Here is a 15497-nt window from a genome sequence, read left to right on the forward strand (position 1 = left end):
GGCACGCACCACCATGCCCAGCTAATTTTTTGTAGTTTTAGTAGAGACGGGGTTTCACCATGTTGACCAGGATGGTCTCGATCTCTTGACCTTGTGATCCACCCGCCTTGGCCTCCCAAAGTGCTGGGATTACAGGCTTGAGCCACCGCGCCCGGCCCCCAATTTTTTTTTGAGACAGAGTCTCCCTCTATTGCCCAGGCTGGAGCACAGTGGTGAGATCTTGGCTCACTGCAACCTCCACCTCCCGGGTTAGAGTAGTTCTCCTGCCTCAGCCTCCCGAGTAGCTGGGATTATAGGTGCCCACCGCCATGCCCAGATAATGTTTGCATTTTTAGTAGAGACAGGTTTTCACCATGTTGGCTAGGCTGGTCTTGAACTCCTGACCGCAGTGATCTGCCCATTTTGGCCTCCCAAAGTGCTGGGATTACAGGCGTGAGACATCATGCCCAGCCAATATTCGTTTTTTTCCCTCAGTGATTCCTTAGGCTGTTGCCTTAACCACTCAGCCATGACTACAGCTCTTTTCTGCAGTGATTCTCAAGAACGCAAATGCCACTCCTGACCTTGAGCTAATTCAGCTTTGGCTCCTGAGTGTGGGGGAAGGGCAGGCTGGGGGCTGGAACTTTCTGCTTGTGTACCTCTCTCCTTAGACTCTGGAGGCTCCTCCCCAATCTCTGTCATTCCCTCTCCCACCAAATCCACCTGCCGTCCCAGACTCAAATGCTCAGCCACCTAGCTGCCTGAGGACCCAGCAGTTCATGAGTTTACATGCTGGGGACAGGAGTCAGGCCCCACCCTCCTTGCTCCCTCTGGTTCCCTGGAAAGGGAAAGTCAGCAAGGGGTGGCTGCAGGCAGCAAGGAGAGGAAGCAGGAGAGCCTCAAAGCCACGAAGGAACAGCACACAGCCTCTTCCCTGTCCTTTAGCCTGTACTTGAGAATGCTGTCACCAGCAGTAAGCGGCCCAACTTCAAAGCAACTTGAACGGGGGTTTACAAAAAAATGCACTTGGCCGGGCGTGGTGGCTCATGCCTATAATCCCAGCACTTTGGGAGGTTGAGAAGGATAGATCACATGAGGTCAGGAGTTCGAGAACAGCCTGGCCAACATGGTGAAACCCCATCTCTACTAAAAATACAAAATTAGCTGGGTGTGGTGGCATGCGCCTATAGTCACAGCTACTCAGGAGGCTGAGATAGGAGGATTTCTTGAACCCAGGAGGCAGAGGTTGCAGTGAGCTGACTGCACTCCAGCCTGGGCAATAAAGAGAGACTGTCTCAAAAAAAAAAAAAACAAAAAACGCACTGGATGAAAGAGGGTACCACTCTGCTTAAGGCAAGGGTTGCCAACTTGTCCTGCACAGCCAGCCCGCCTGGCTCAGGGGGACTTAAAGCCCAGCTCTGAGGGACTCTGAGCAGTCATGTAACCTCTCTGAGCCTCTCTTTCCTCCCTGGAGAAGGGGAATTATAGCAGTTCCTAATTCAGAGTGGTTCTCAGAATGAAATACATTACCGGCTATGTGAGATGGTTCATGTCTATAATCCCAATAGTTTGGGAGGCTGAGGTGGGAGGATTGCTTGAGCCCAGGAGTTTGAGACCAGCCTGGGCAACATGACAAAACCTCATCTCTACAAAAAATACAAAAATTAGCCAGCCGGGTGGCACACGCTTGTAGTCCCAGCTACTGCAGAGGCTGAGGTGGGAGGATCATGGGAGCCCCAGAGGTATAGGTTGCAGTTTGCCAAGATTGTGCCACTGCACTCCAGCCTGGGCAACAGAAGGAGACCCTGTCTCAAAAAACAAACAAACAAAAAAGATAAATGAATGAATGAATGAATGAGCAAGCTGGGCATGATGGTGCATACCTGTAGTCCCCGCTACTTGGGATGCTGAAGTGGAAGGATTGCTTGAGACCAGGAGTTCTTTAATTTTTAAAATAAAAAGTTATTTTTATATTTAAAATTTTAATTTAAGCCAAATTATTTTAAATGAAATATAACATTATATTAACATATATATATAAATAATATAATTTAATTTTAATTAAATCTAATTTAAAATTATTCTAAATGTTAACTTTTTTTTTGAGACAGTCTCACTCTCTCGCCCAGCTGGAGCGCAGTGGTGCAATCTCAGCTCACGGCAACCTCCAACTCCTGGGTCCAAGCAATTCTCTGTCTCAGCCTCCTGAGTAGCTGGGATTACAGGTACCCACCATTATGCCTGGCTAATTTTTGTATTTTTAGTAGAGACGGGGTTTCACCATCTTGGCCAGGCTGATCTTGAACTCCTGACTTCATGATCCACCTGCCTCGGCCTCCCAAAGTGCTCGGATTACAGGCGTGAGGCACCGTGCCCAGCCAAAAGTTAACTTTTAATTTTTTTTTTTTCTTTTGAGATGATGTCTCGCTGTGTTGCCCAGGATGGAGTGCAGTGGTGTGATCTTGGCTTACTGCAATCTCTGCCTCTCGGGTTCAAGTGATTCTCCTGCCTCAACCTCCTGAGGCTAATTTTTTATTTTTAGGAGAGATGGGGTTTCACCATATTGGTCAGGCTGGTCTCGAACTCCTGACCTCCTACCTGATCCACCCACCTCAGCCTCCCAAAAGTGCTGGGATTACAGGTGTGAGCCACTGTGTCCAGCCTAAATTTCCTTAATTTAAATATTTAACTCAATATATTTTTTAAAATTATCATTTCAACAAGTGACATAAACCATCTTTCAAATGCTTGGTAGCCACACCTGGCTGGTGGTGAGGGCAAGTCCTGTCTATTTTCTTTATCACAGATTATTTTACATTAGTTTAAAAATACTTTTTAAGGCTAGGCAGGGTGGCTCATGCCTACATAATTCCAGCACTTTGGGAGGCTGAGGTGGGAGGATTTCTTGAGTCCAGGAGTATGAGACCACCCTGGGAAACATAGTGAAACTCTGTTACTACCAGACGTACAAAAAAAATGAGCTGGATGTGGTCACGAACACCTGTAGTCCAAGCTACTCGAAGGCTGACGTGGGAGGATGATTTGAGCCCAGGAGGCAGAAGTTGTAGTGAGCTGAGATCATGCCATTGCATTCTAGCCCGGGCAACAGAGCCAGATCCTGTCTCAAAAAATAAAAATAAATAAAAATGGAAAAAATAAAAAATAAAAACAAATCTCAGAAAACACACATGAAATGGGTAAATCATACAGTAAGTATATCTCAATAAAGCGAAAACAATGTTTGTATTGATTTACATACCATCAAACTCGCCCTTTCAAAATGTGCAATTCAGAGGATTTTAGTACAGAGTTGTGAGATATCACCACAATCAATTACAGAACATTTTCATGATCCTGGAGAAGCCCCAGCACCCACGGAGCAGCCAGCCCCATTCCGTCTCCCACCCAGGCTCTGACAACCACGAATCGCCTTTCTGTCTATCTGGATTTGCCTGTTCTGGACTTTTCATATAAATGGACCCAGATGCGATGTGGTCTTTAGAGACTGCTTTTTCACTTAGTATCATGTTTTCAAGGCTCGTGCCTTGGTATGTATGGGAACGCCATTCCTTTATATGACCAAATAATATGCCATTGCATCGGCTGGACACAGTGGCTCATGCCTGTAATCCCAGCAGTCTGGGGAGCCTGGGGTGGGCACATCACCTAAGGTCAGGAGCTGAAGACTAGCCTGGCCAACATGGTAAAACCCTATCTCTACCAAAAACACAAAAATTAGCTGGGCGTGGTGGTACACACCTGTAGTTCCAGATACTTGGGAGGCTGAGGCAGGAGAATCGCTTAAACTTGCGAAACAGAGGTTGCAGTGAGCCAAGATTACACCACTGCACTCCAGCCTGGGCAACAGAGTGAGACTCCATCTCAAACCACAAGAAAGCAACAAAAATCTTTCTCTATTGCAGTTGAAAAAGAAAAAAAAAGATGTATACATATACACACGTGTCTGTACCATGGCATGGTTGTGCCATATTTTATTTATTCATTCATCAGGTGATAAACATTTATGCTTTTTCCATTTTTTGGCTCTTGTGAATAATGCTGCTATAAGCATTCATGTGCAAGTTTTTGTGTAGACATCTGTTTTAAGTTCTTTGGGGTCTTGCATTAATTTTAATTTTAAAAATATAGTGCATAAGAATGTTATTTACCTTGATAACTGGGTTTTTTGGCACTCCTTTAAAATTTGCACCTGGGGCTGCCAGGCACGGTGGCTCACGCGTGTAATGCTAGCACTTTGGGAGGCTGAGGCTTGAGCCCAGGAGTTTGAGACCAACCTGGGCAGCATGGCAAAACCACATCTCCAGAAAAAATCGACACACAAGGCTGGGCACGGTGGCTCACTTCTGTAACCCCAGCACTTTGGGAGGCTGAGGCAGGTGAATCACTTGAGGTCAGGAGTTTGAGACCAGCCTGGCCAACATGGTGAACCCCATATCTACTAAGAGTACAAAAAATTAGCTGGGTGTGATGGCACGCGCCTGTAACCTCAGCTACTCGGGAGGCTGAGGCAGGAGAATCACGAACCTAGGAGGCAGAGGTTGCAGTGAGCCGAGATCACTCCACTGCACTGCAAACCTGAGTGACAGGGCGAGACTCCATCTGAAACACACACACCCCAAAACACACACAACATACACACAAAATAAGGGGGTGTATGGTCTGTGCCTGCAGCGCCAGCTGCTTCGGTACTTGGGTACTTGGATGACTGAGGCGGGAGGATCACCTAAACCCGGGAAGTCGAGGCTCCAGTTAGCCATGGTCGAGCCACTGCACTCCAGCCTGGGTGACAGAGTGAGAACCTAGCTCAAAAAATACAAAGTAAATTTGCACCCAGGGCAAGTGCCACACTCGCCTCAACTCAGTCTCACCTTGCAAGTCTTGTTCCTTGCTGGCTGTGTGACCTTGGACACGTTGCTTACCTCTCAGAGCCCCGATTTCCTCCCCTATAAAATGGGGATAATCCTGGTACCTACTCAGAGTTGGTAGCAGAATACAATGAAGTGAAGTCGTGCTTACAGACCCCCACACTGTTCTCGGCACATGGCAGTCTTAACATATATTTTCCTACAGGGAGGCCTGCTGTCAGGCTGGGAGTGGGGTGGAAGGGTCCCAAAATGGCCATGCGCTTCCTCTGCCCTTGAGAAGAGCTAGCCCAGCTGTCTGCCTACAGCTCCCTGCTGCGGCTGCTCTCCTTAAGCAGCAAGCATTTTTTTTTTTTTTTTGAGATGGAGTTTCACTCTCGTTGCCCAGGCTGGAGTACAATGGCATGATCTCAGCTCACTGCAACCTCCACCTCCTGGGTTCAAGGGATTCTCCTGCCTCAGCCTCCTGAGTAGCTGGGATCAGAGGTGTGTGCCACCACGCCTGACAAATTTGTATTTTTAGTAGAGATGGGGTTTCACTATGTTGCCCAGGCTGGTCTCAAACTCCCAACCTCAGGTGATCCGCCCATCTCAGCCTCCCTAAGTACTGGGATTACAGGCATGAGCCATCACGCCTGGCCGGCAGCAAGCATTTTTTGCTCTCCTGTCTCAGCCTGATGCCCTGACAAGGTTCTTTTGGGGGTACGACCCAATGCTGCTCGCCTGATGGCCTCCCCCACTCCCAGCACCTTCCATCCCAGCTGCTCAGGGCCCCTCACCTGCGCTGCCCCTGCCCTCCCCTCTGCCCACTCCCATGGAAGGCCATAGCTCCCTGCCCCTCTCTGCTGCCATGAGGCCTGCACTTTGCAGGGCTGAAGTCCAAAGTTCAGTCCCTTCGCTAAGCACACGGATAAATATGAACCTTGGAGAATTTCCCCAGCTCCAATGTAAACAGAGCAGGCAGGGGCCCTGATTCACTGGCCGCTGGGGCCAGGGTTGGGGGTTGGGGGTGCCCACAGGGCTTGGCTAGTGGGATTTTGGGGGGGCAGTGGGTGCAAGGTGTTTGGTTTGTGTCCACCGGCCAGCAGGCAAACTCAACCCACGCGGTGGGGGAGGTGGCTGGCGTGGTGGACCCAGGCCGCGTGGCCCCGGGGCAGCCGAGCCATGGTCTCTAAACTGAGCCAGCTGCAGACGGAGCTCCTGGCGGCCCTGCTCGAGTCAGGGCTGAGCAAAGAGGCACTGATCCAGGCGCTGGGTGAGCCGGGGCCCTACCTGCTGGCTGGAGATGGCCCTCTGGACAAGGGGGAGGCATGCGGCGGTGGTCGAGGGGAGCTGGCTGAGCTGCCCAATGGGCTGGGAGAGACTCGGGGTTCCGAGGACGAGACGGACGACGATGGGGAAGACTTCACGCCACCCATCCTCAAAGAGCTGGAGAACCTCAGCCCCGAGGAGGCAGCCCACCAGAAAGCCGTGGTGGAGGCCCTTCTGCAGTAAGCAGCCCTTTCCCGTCCCAGCGCCCAGGGACAGCCTAGAGGGGCCCCCTCGGCTCCTAGGCATCCCCACTTCTGAGTCGAGTCCCCATGAGCTTCAGCCTTGAGCCTAGTTGCCGGCAGTGGGGACAGGGCCCCTGAGAGCCCGGGGTCCTCTCTTGGACATTTGAGCCTCCAGCCCTGAGCTGCTCCTCTCCAGAGTCCCACAACCCATGAGCCAAGACTTCAGCCCAGTCCTTGGGAAGGGGGGACATTTCCCGGGGGTCCAAGACGGGAGAAAAGGTGGGTGAATTCCCAAATCAAATGCCTGGATGACCGGGGGGTGGTGGAAATTTTTAGCCACTATGATCATTTGCACTCCCCAGACCCTCACTTCTGCCCTGAGTCCTCAGAGGGTAGGCTCTGAGGGCCAGGGAGCGCGGCCAGGGAAGAGGGCTCGAAGCTGGGGTTTTGGGGGTTTCCCTGGCTTCCCAGGGACTCATGCATTCAGCCAGAGAAGCCCAGATCCTTCTTACCTGAGGCAGACAGAGCCTCGAGGTGGGAGCTGGTCCCCTTTCCTGTGTGGCCACAGGCACCCCACCTCACCAGCAGGCGCCATTAGAGGCTCCCCGTTCCACATCCCATCCGCTGGTGGACTCCCCGTCTCCCGGAGAACTGGGTGGGTCCTGAGCTCGATGCCGCCCCTCTCCTCAGCAGAGCTGACCTAGTTACTAATTACCCACATGCTTTATTATTTCTCTTTTGTTTTATAAATTTATAAATGGTGAAAGGCTCTGATAAGGTCTGTGATCATTAACTTGTAGGAATGGTGGCCTGGAAAGATCTGGGCCAACCCACCTCCCACCTAGTACGGGCGGGGGGGCGGGGTGTGGGAGAAGGAAGGGTGGCCTGGGGGCTGCAGGGGCTCCCTGACCTCTACCCTACAGCGCCTTCTTGGGGAGGTTCGCTACTTCCTGGGCGCTGTGCTGAGGTTTCACGGGAATGATTTCCCTTCTCGTTGAGAGGAGCCCCGGGCAGAAGCTACTGATGGCTCTGCTTCACAAATCGGAAACTGGGGCTCAGAGTGGGGACGGAGCTTGACTAAGTTCACCCAACTGAGGGCCCACAGCTACTGTTTGGTGCTGTCAATTGCTATGACCGGGGGGCGGAGGGGGCAGAGGCCTGCAGGAGGTGGCCAGGGAGTCAGAGACAGAGTAGCCCCAAAGGTGCTCCAAAGGGGCCCATCTCTTTTCTGTCCAAGGTCCTGATCCCAGCTGGGGTGGGGGAGGGCTGGTAGACTCCTGCCTTCCCAGAGGCCTCAGGGAGCCTCCCGAGGGCCCCGGGACAGGGGGCAGGGGAGCAGCCAGGGCCCCCTGACTTGGCAGGAAGAGGAGGGCAAAGGACTCAAGAGCTGCAGGGGAGGAGCAAAGAGTCAGGCATCCCAGACCCAGGGCGAAGGCAACCCGGACGGGGTGGGGCTGGGCCTGACCTGCATGGGGCCCCAGATGGGAATGGGGGCTTTGGGGTGAGGGTGGGGGAGGGGGATGCTTTCTTACCTGGCTGATGAGCCCTCTCAGTCAGCAGCCCCCTTTGTGGGGGGGATGGTGGGGTTGGGGGAGGCTTGATCCACAGCATTTGAGGGGAAAGCAGAGGTCAAAGTGCTTCCTAGGGACCAGTAGAGACCTGGAAGCTGAGGCAGATACGGTAGAGAGAGAAAGAGAGGGGCCACCAGGGGAGATGGAGAGAGCAGCTGGGAGAAGCAGAACTGAAGAGCTGGGGGGGCGGGGGCTCAGACCCAGCTGGGAGACGGGGCACTGGAGAGAATGAGGCACCCCAAGCTTGCAAGGAGGCTGGAGTGCTTCCCGCTGCCCCGATTGGGTTTTCTTTAATGCTAACAGCATGCTATTTACTTTCCATTTAAATTTGAGATGTTGCTATAAATTATCAACCAGCTCCTTGTTCCTGCAGAGTTTATAACTAACTACCTGGGTTACTTATTGTTCAGGTAACAAAAGGGATCAGAAAACACCCTGAGTGAAAAAAAAGTGGGGCCTCTAGCCTCAGGGTTGGGGAAGGGGCCAGGGAGAGAGGGGCAGGGGGCCCCTGTTGAAGGGCCGGGCCGTCGGGGAGGTTAAGGCTGGGAAGACGGTGCAGAAGCAGAACGTCTAGTAGAAGCTGTTTCCTGGGAGAAGTCTGTGTCTGGGAAGAAGCCTGGGTGGGTCCTGGGTGCCAGGCCTCCCTGGGGTACCCCATGTTTGTGGCTACAGCAGGAACCTGAGCTCATTCTTCAGATCTCCCCCTTAGTTCCCTGCGTGACCTTGGGCAAGTCTGTTCTCTCCTTCTACCCTCAGTTTTCCTCCCTGGCCAAGGAATAAAATCTAAACTCCCTGCCTTGGTTTCATTCCCCTCCCTCCACCCACCAAATTCCCGGATCTCTGCCCAGGTCTTTCTCTTCCTCGCTTACTCTGCTGCAGTCATTGTGGCTTTGCTGTTCCTCAGCACCCCAAGCCAATTCCCACCCCAGGGCCTTTGCACATGCTCTTCCTCCTGCTTGGAACCTCTTTCCAGATCTTCCCATGGCCGGTTCCTTCTCCTGCAGCTCCCTGGTTGCTCCATCCTAAAGGGGGCCCCGCCTCCAGTCACTCTTCCACTGCTGTTGTTTTCTTTCTCTTGCTCCCTGTCATGACTTGTCATCATCTGATTTATCCATTTTCCATCTCCTGCTGTGAAAATAGAAGCTCTTCAAGGGCAAGACCTGTGTTGCCTTATTCACCACGTGTACCCTCCATCCAGCCCACTGGCTGGTGCACCGCAGGAGTGAATGAGTGACCAGGATTCTCTGAGGCCCTGAGGACATCCGTTGCCCTGTTAGCCAGGGCTCAGCAGCCTGAGACGTGGCCAAGGGAGAAACCTGGGACCCTGGGTTCCTTCCTGGGTGTCCTCCCAGGTCCCTTCTGTCTTCGATCAGCTCAAACTCCAACCTGTTTTTTTTTTTTTTTTGAGATGGAGTTCCCCTCTTGTTACCCAGGCTGGAGTGCAACGGTGCAATCTCGGCTCACTTCAACCTCCACCTCCAAGGTTCAAGCGATTCTCCTGCCCCAACCTCCCAAGTAGCTGGGATTACAGGCGCGTCCCACCATGTCCGGCTGATTTTTTTGTATTTTAGTATAGACGGGGCTTCACTATGTTGGTCAGGCTGGTCTCAAACTCCCGACCTCAGTTGATCCACCTGCCTTGGCCTCCCAAAGTGATGAGATTACAGGTGTGAGCCACCACACCTGGCCTTCAAACCGCAACCTTGAAGCTCTCTGATCCTGTCCATCAGGCAGCACCTGGGCACTGAGACCCAGGAAGACAGTAGCCAAGGGAAGACAGAGGATCTGATGTCCTTGACAAAAGCCAGCCCGCCTGCACGCTAATCCCAGCTCTGCCCTTTCTAGCTTGGGCAGGGGACTTTATTTTTCTGAGCCTCAGTTTCATCTGCAGGGTGGAGGTGACAATAAGCCTTGTCCACAGGGTTAAATGGCATGGCACTTGTAGAGTACACATGTAGTAAGTGCAATACACAGCACTTATTATTAGTGATCCCATTTTACAGATGAGCAGATTAAGGTTCAGAGAGGCAGTACCTTACCCAGTGAAACTCTTCCAAAGGACTGAAGGAAGGCCAGGACTTGGTCCCAAGTTCTCCTACCTCAGGCTCCATACTGCAATCTTGAGACCCCAGTCATTCCTGCTGTTCAACTTGACCATCAACTCACTTCCATGCAGTGCTTTGGCCCTCACCAAAGGCTTAGAAATGCCCTAAGCTCACTTCTTCCTCCCAGCCATCTCTGAAGTCTGAAATATCATTAGCCCCATTTCACAGATGAGGAAACTGAGGCACACGGAGGTTAAGCAAAGAATCAAGGCCAGCTCTAAAGCCCCCACACTGAGAAGTCAGCTCCCTCTCCAGATGTGGAGATGAACACCACAACCTTGCATGCCCTGAAACCCAAGGGGCCAGAGGGCAAAAGGCTCAAAGCCTTGGACGTCTGATCGACCCTGGAATGGGTAGGAGGAGAGGAGGATGTGGGTGGGTCTTCACCTCTCCTCGACTCTGCTGTGTGAGGCCAAGGGTCTCCAGGGCTGTTTTAAGATGATGATCATGACAATATTGTTCCGTGAGTTTAGCGCGTGCTGTACGCCAGGCCCTGCCCTACGTTCAGCCTCCCTATGTGAAGCTCATTTAATTTTCCCAGTAGCAGTGTGAGGTAGGGGTGTGTTTACCCCACAGTGCGGGGCAGAGGTGGGTCATGCAAGAGCGCATGTGGCTAGGTCGCAGTGATGGGACTGGAACCCACAGTGGTTTGACTCTCAAACCCATTAGAGTCAAAGCAGGAGATGCCTGGAGACTTGGCCTCTTAGTTCTTATTTCTTTTCTTTCTTTCTTTTTTTTTTTTTTGAGATGGAGTCTCACTCTGTCACTGGAGCTGGAGTATAGTGGCATAATCTTGGCTCATTGCAACCTCCACCTCCCGGGTTCAAGTGATCCTCCTGCCTCAGCCTCCTGCGTAGCTGGAACCATGGGCATGCGACACCATGCCCAGCTAATTTTTGTATTTTTAGTAGAGCTGGGGTTTCACCAGGTTGGCCAGGCTGGTCTCCAACTCCTGACCTGATATGATCCACCTGCCTCGGCCTCCCAAAGTGCTGGGATGACTGGCATGAGTTACCGTGCCCGGTCTTGGCCTCTTAGTTCTGAGCCCGGACAGTTGAAGAAGCTGCCCTCAAAAACAGTCAGGCCCATGGAGACTCTGTGTGTGTGTAAGAGACACACAGAAGAAGGCCGGGCGCGGTGGCTCAAGCCTGTAATCCCAGCACTTTGGGAGGCTGAGGTGGGTGGATCACGAGGTCAAGAGATCGAGACCATCCTGGTCAACATGGTGAAACCCCGTCTCTACTAAAGCTACAAAAAATTAGCTGGGCATGGTGGTGCGTGCCTGTAATCCCAGCTACTCGGGAGGCTGAGGCAGGAGAATTGCCTGAACCCGGGAGGCGGAGGTTGCGGTGAGCCGAGATCGCGCCATTGCACTCCAGCCTGGCTAACAAGAGTGAAACTCCGTCTCAAAAAAAAAAAAAAAAAAGAGACACACAGAAGAGAGAGAGTGATAGAAAGGTTGGGAGTGGGGGGAGAGAGACATTGATTCAGTACGTTCTAGAAAAAAGTGGCGCAGGTGGCTTCTCCCAGAAAAGAGAAAGACGAGCCCTCTTGGCTCTCTGTCCTAACTGGCACTGAAAGTTCACTTTTTTGTTGTGGATTTGTTGCCCAACTCTATTGGGAACTGTTTAAAAAGTAGAACATTCGTAGAAGCTCATTGTAACAGCTGGCTGTCCATTTTCACATTCAAAAGCCTGTCCTCTGTTTCTAAGGATTGCGCATGTATTTGTGCAGGGTGGCTGGCCTTTATTTTATTTTCAAGTTCGGCTTAAATTTGATCTGGTTTAGGGGAGAGGGAGAGAGTGAGGGAAGGAGGGAGGGAGAGATAGAGAGAGAAACAGATGGACAGGGGCAGACAGTAAATCTTTGGTTTGAGCCCAGGAGAGGTCTGGTTAGAGGAAGACTGACCCTATTCTCTTTGGGGGAGAGCAGGGATGGAGGGAAGAGGCACGGGAGGGTGACGGCTGCAGGTGGGGGAGGGGAGGCACCGGGCTGCCTGGCTCTAGGATCAGATAAACATGTTTGCCGTGAGCACAAGGCTGGACTTTGTACGGCCCTTCCCTCCAAGCTCTGACTGACACCCAGCGAAGTGGGGAGGTGCAGGAGAGAGGATCCTAGAGCCCCCGAAAGAAGGCAGAGAGAGAGGCTGGAGAGAAGCCTGGAGGGTCCTGGCAACATGAAATATTCTCGAGTCCTAACTAGAACCCCTTGGACAAGTGACTGTGCCTCTCTGGGCCTCAGTTTTCTCCTCTGCGAAATGGGGATAGAGTAGGGTCTACTTCCTGGGGTTATAAGATTTAAGTGGCCAGCCCTCAGGACAGTGCCCAGCTTACAGTAAATTCTCAAGAAACATGAGTTTGCAGTTTTTTTTTTTTTTTTTTTTTTTTTTTGAGACAGGGTTTCACCTGTCGCCAAGGCTGGAGTGTCGTGGTGTGATCGCAGCTCACTGCAGCCCCGACCTCCCAGGCTCCAGTGGTCCTCTTGCCTCAGCCTTCTGAGTAGCTGGGACTACAGGCTTGTACCACTACACCTGGCTAATTTTTCTACCTTTTTGTAGAAACAGAGTCCCATTATGTTGTTCAGGCTGGTCTCAAACTCCTGGTCTCAAGCAATCCTCCCCTCTTAGCCTCCTGAGAAGCTGGGACTACAGGTGTGCACCACCGTGCCTGGCTAATTTGTTATTATTGTTTTTTATAGAGACAGAGTCTCACTAGGTTGTCCAGGCTGGTCTTGAACTACTGGCTCAAGTGATCCTACTACCTCGGCCTTTCAAAGAGCTGGGATTACAAGCATAAGTCACCACACCTGGTTTACAATTCAGTTTTAAATACTTTATATGTCAAGGTGGGAGGATTGCTTGAGCCTGGGAGTGTGAGGCCAGCCTGGCCAACATAGCAAGACCCTGTCTCCACCAAAAAAAAAAAAAAGTACAAAAATTAGCTGGCCATGGTGTCAGGTGCCTGTGGTCCCAAGTACTTGGGAGTCTGAGGTGGGAGGATCGACTGAGCCCCGGAGTTTGAGGCTACAGTGAGCTATGATCACGCCTCTGTGCTCTAGCCTGGGAGACAGAGCGAGTAGCCACTAAAAAGAAAAAGAAAAAGAAAAAGAAATATCATGTATGTATATATAGTATATTATATATTATGTAATTTTAAAAGTACACAAGGACAACAGAGAAAACCGCCCTTCTCACTCCCGTCCCAGCACCCTGTTCTCCTCTGGAAGTAACCAGAGTCCCTGTTCCTTGCATGCCCTCCGTGTTTTATATGTGCGAAAATATGCAGAAATCCTCTTTTACCTCACTTCAAGTTTTTCGTAAATAGCAGCACAGCAGACACACCAGATAAACTCCACTCCATCTGGGCACACACGGAGCTGCCTCAGTGGGGTTTTTCCAGCGGCTGCACTGAACAGACGCACCCTCATTTAGTTAATCAGTACCCTTTCACTGGGCTCCCCGGTAGCTTCCAATCTTTTGCTATGGCAAACAACGTGGCAAAGAATTGCCTTCTACTTGTGCCATCTGTCACCTGTGCCAATATTAGAAGGCTCAAATTCTAGAAGCGCATTGCTCAGTGAGGCAGGGGAGAGCACAGGCTTTGGAATCATGTAGACCCAGGTTCAAATCTTGAAATCCCAGTCTGCCTGCTTCACTGCTGCTGTGTTGAGCTGCATTTATCTGTGACTCTGTTGCCCAGGCTGGAGTGCAGTGACGATCTTGGCTCACTGCAACCTCCGCCTCCCAAGGTCAAGCAATTCTCCTGCCTCAGCCTCCCGAGTAGCTGGATTACAGGCACCTGCCACCACACCTGGCTAATTTTTTTTTTTTTTTTTGGTAGAGATGGGGTGTGGCCAGGATGGTCTCAAACTCCTGACCTCAAGAAATCTACCCACCTTGGTCTCTCAAAGTGCTGGGATTACAGGTGTGAGCCGCTGCGCCCAGCCTGTGACATATTAGTAACATAAGCTCAGCAGAGGGAGAGAGAAAGAGGCATGGACTGAGATAGAGCAGGACAGGAGAGAAAATCTCTATGGCTCAGGCAGTCTGGTCCTTTCTGTTCCCCCACAGGGAGACCCACAGTGAGCAGGGCCATGAGTCACAGGTGGCACTGGGTCCCTTGAGTCTCTGGTAGGAGGATCTCAGCCCACAGAGTGGGATTCCAGTGCTCACATGTGTTTTTAATGTATTTTTGGTACAATGAGGCCTCTGAATGTCAACTCTGTCATCTGAGACTCTGTTGAGAAACCAGGCACCTGCTCTGGTGCTGTGGGGAAACCGGCCTGGTCACAGCAAAGGGTGTAGATTTTCAGAAAGCGTTGATCTTGGCTCACTACAACCTCCACCTCCCAGGTTCAAACAATTCTCCTGCCTCAGCCTCCCAAGTAGCTAGGATTACAGGCTCCTGCCACCACGCCCGGCTAGTTTTTGTGTTTTTAGTAGAGACAGAGTTTCACCATGTTGGCCAGGCTGGTCTCGAACGCCTTACTTCAGGTGATCCGCCCTCCTTGGCCTCCCAAAGTGCTGGGATTACAGGTGTGAGCCACCACGCATGGCCTCAGGAAGGATTTTGACTTTGTGACTTTTTGCCCAAAAGGCTGGCTTAGAACTGAATCCTTTCAGGTGGATGGGACTCTGCTTGTCCTGTGACCCTGGGCAAGAGACAAAATGATGCAAATTCTCTGAGCCTCAGTGGCCCTGGCTATAAGACTGAAGAATCCATAATTCTTTCCTTGTATTCAGATTCAATGCCTTTCTTCCTCTAGAAGGTCTCCTTCGTCCATCCATCCATCATCCATCCACCTATCCATCCATCCATCCATCCATCATCCATTCACCCACCAATCCACCAACCCATCCCACATTTATCCATCCACTAGTCCATCCATCTATCTACCAATTCATCCACCCAACCATCCATTCATCCATTCACCCATCCATCCATCCACAGATCCATCCACCTACTACTATCAATCCATCCATCCATTATCTATCTACCCACCTACCAGTTCCCCAAATTCATCCATCATCCATCCACCCATCCATCTGTCCATCCACCCTACCCTGCCATCCATCCACAAGTCCACCCATCTATCCACCAGTTCATCCACCCATCCATCCATCCACCCATCCATCCATCTATTCACCCATCCATCCATCCTCCCATCCATCCATTCACCCATACATCCATCCATCCACCCACCTATCCATCCATCCACCCATACATCCATCCACCCACCCATCCATCCACCCACCCATCCATCCACCCACCCATCCATTCACTCACCCATCCATCCATCCACCCATCCATCCATCCATCCTCCCATCCATCCATCCACCCACCCATCCATCCATCCACCCACCCATCCATCCATCCACCCATCCATCCATCCATCCTCCCATCCATCCATCCACCCACCCATCCACCCACCCATCCATCCATCGACCCATCCATCCATCCATTCACT

General features: G+C 51.5%; 1 protein-coding gene across 2 annotated transcripts in view; it reads left to right on the forward strand.

The window, feature by feature from the left end:
- Nucleotides 1–5892: 5892 nt before the first annotated feature.
- Nucleotides 5893–15497, forward strand: part of HNF1A (HNF1 homeobox A) — a 24457-nt gene continuing 14852 nt past the window's right edge. For both annotated transcript variants that reach the window (XM_017510262.2, XM_017510264.2), the window contains exon 1: nucleotides 5893–6352. In XM_017510262.2, coding sequence (XP_017365751.1) covers nucleotides 6027–6352 — 326 coding nt within the window. In that variant the 5' untranslated portion in view covers nucleotides 5893–6026. The remainder of the gene's footprint in view (nucleotides 6353–15497) is intronic.

The sequence above is a fragment of the Cebus imitator genome, unplaced genomic scaffold (genome assembly GCF_001604975.1).
Source record: "Cebus imitator isolate Cc_AM_T3 unplaced genomic scaffold, Cebus_imitator-1.0 Scaffold434, whole genome shotgun sequence".
NCBI classification, from domain to species: Eukaryota; Metazoa; Chordata; class Mammalia; order Primates; family Cebidae; genus Cebus; species Cebus imitator.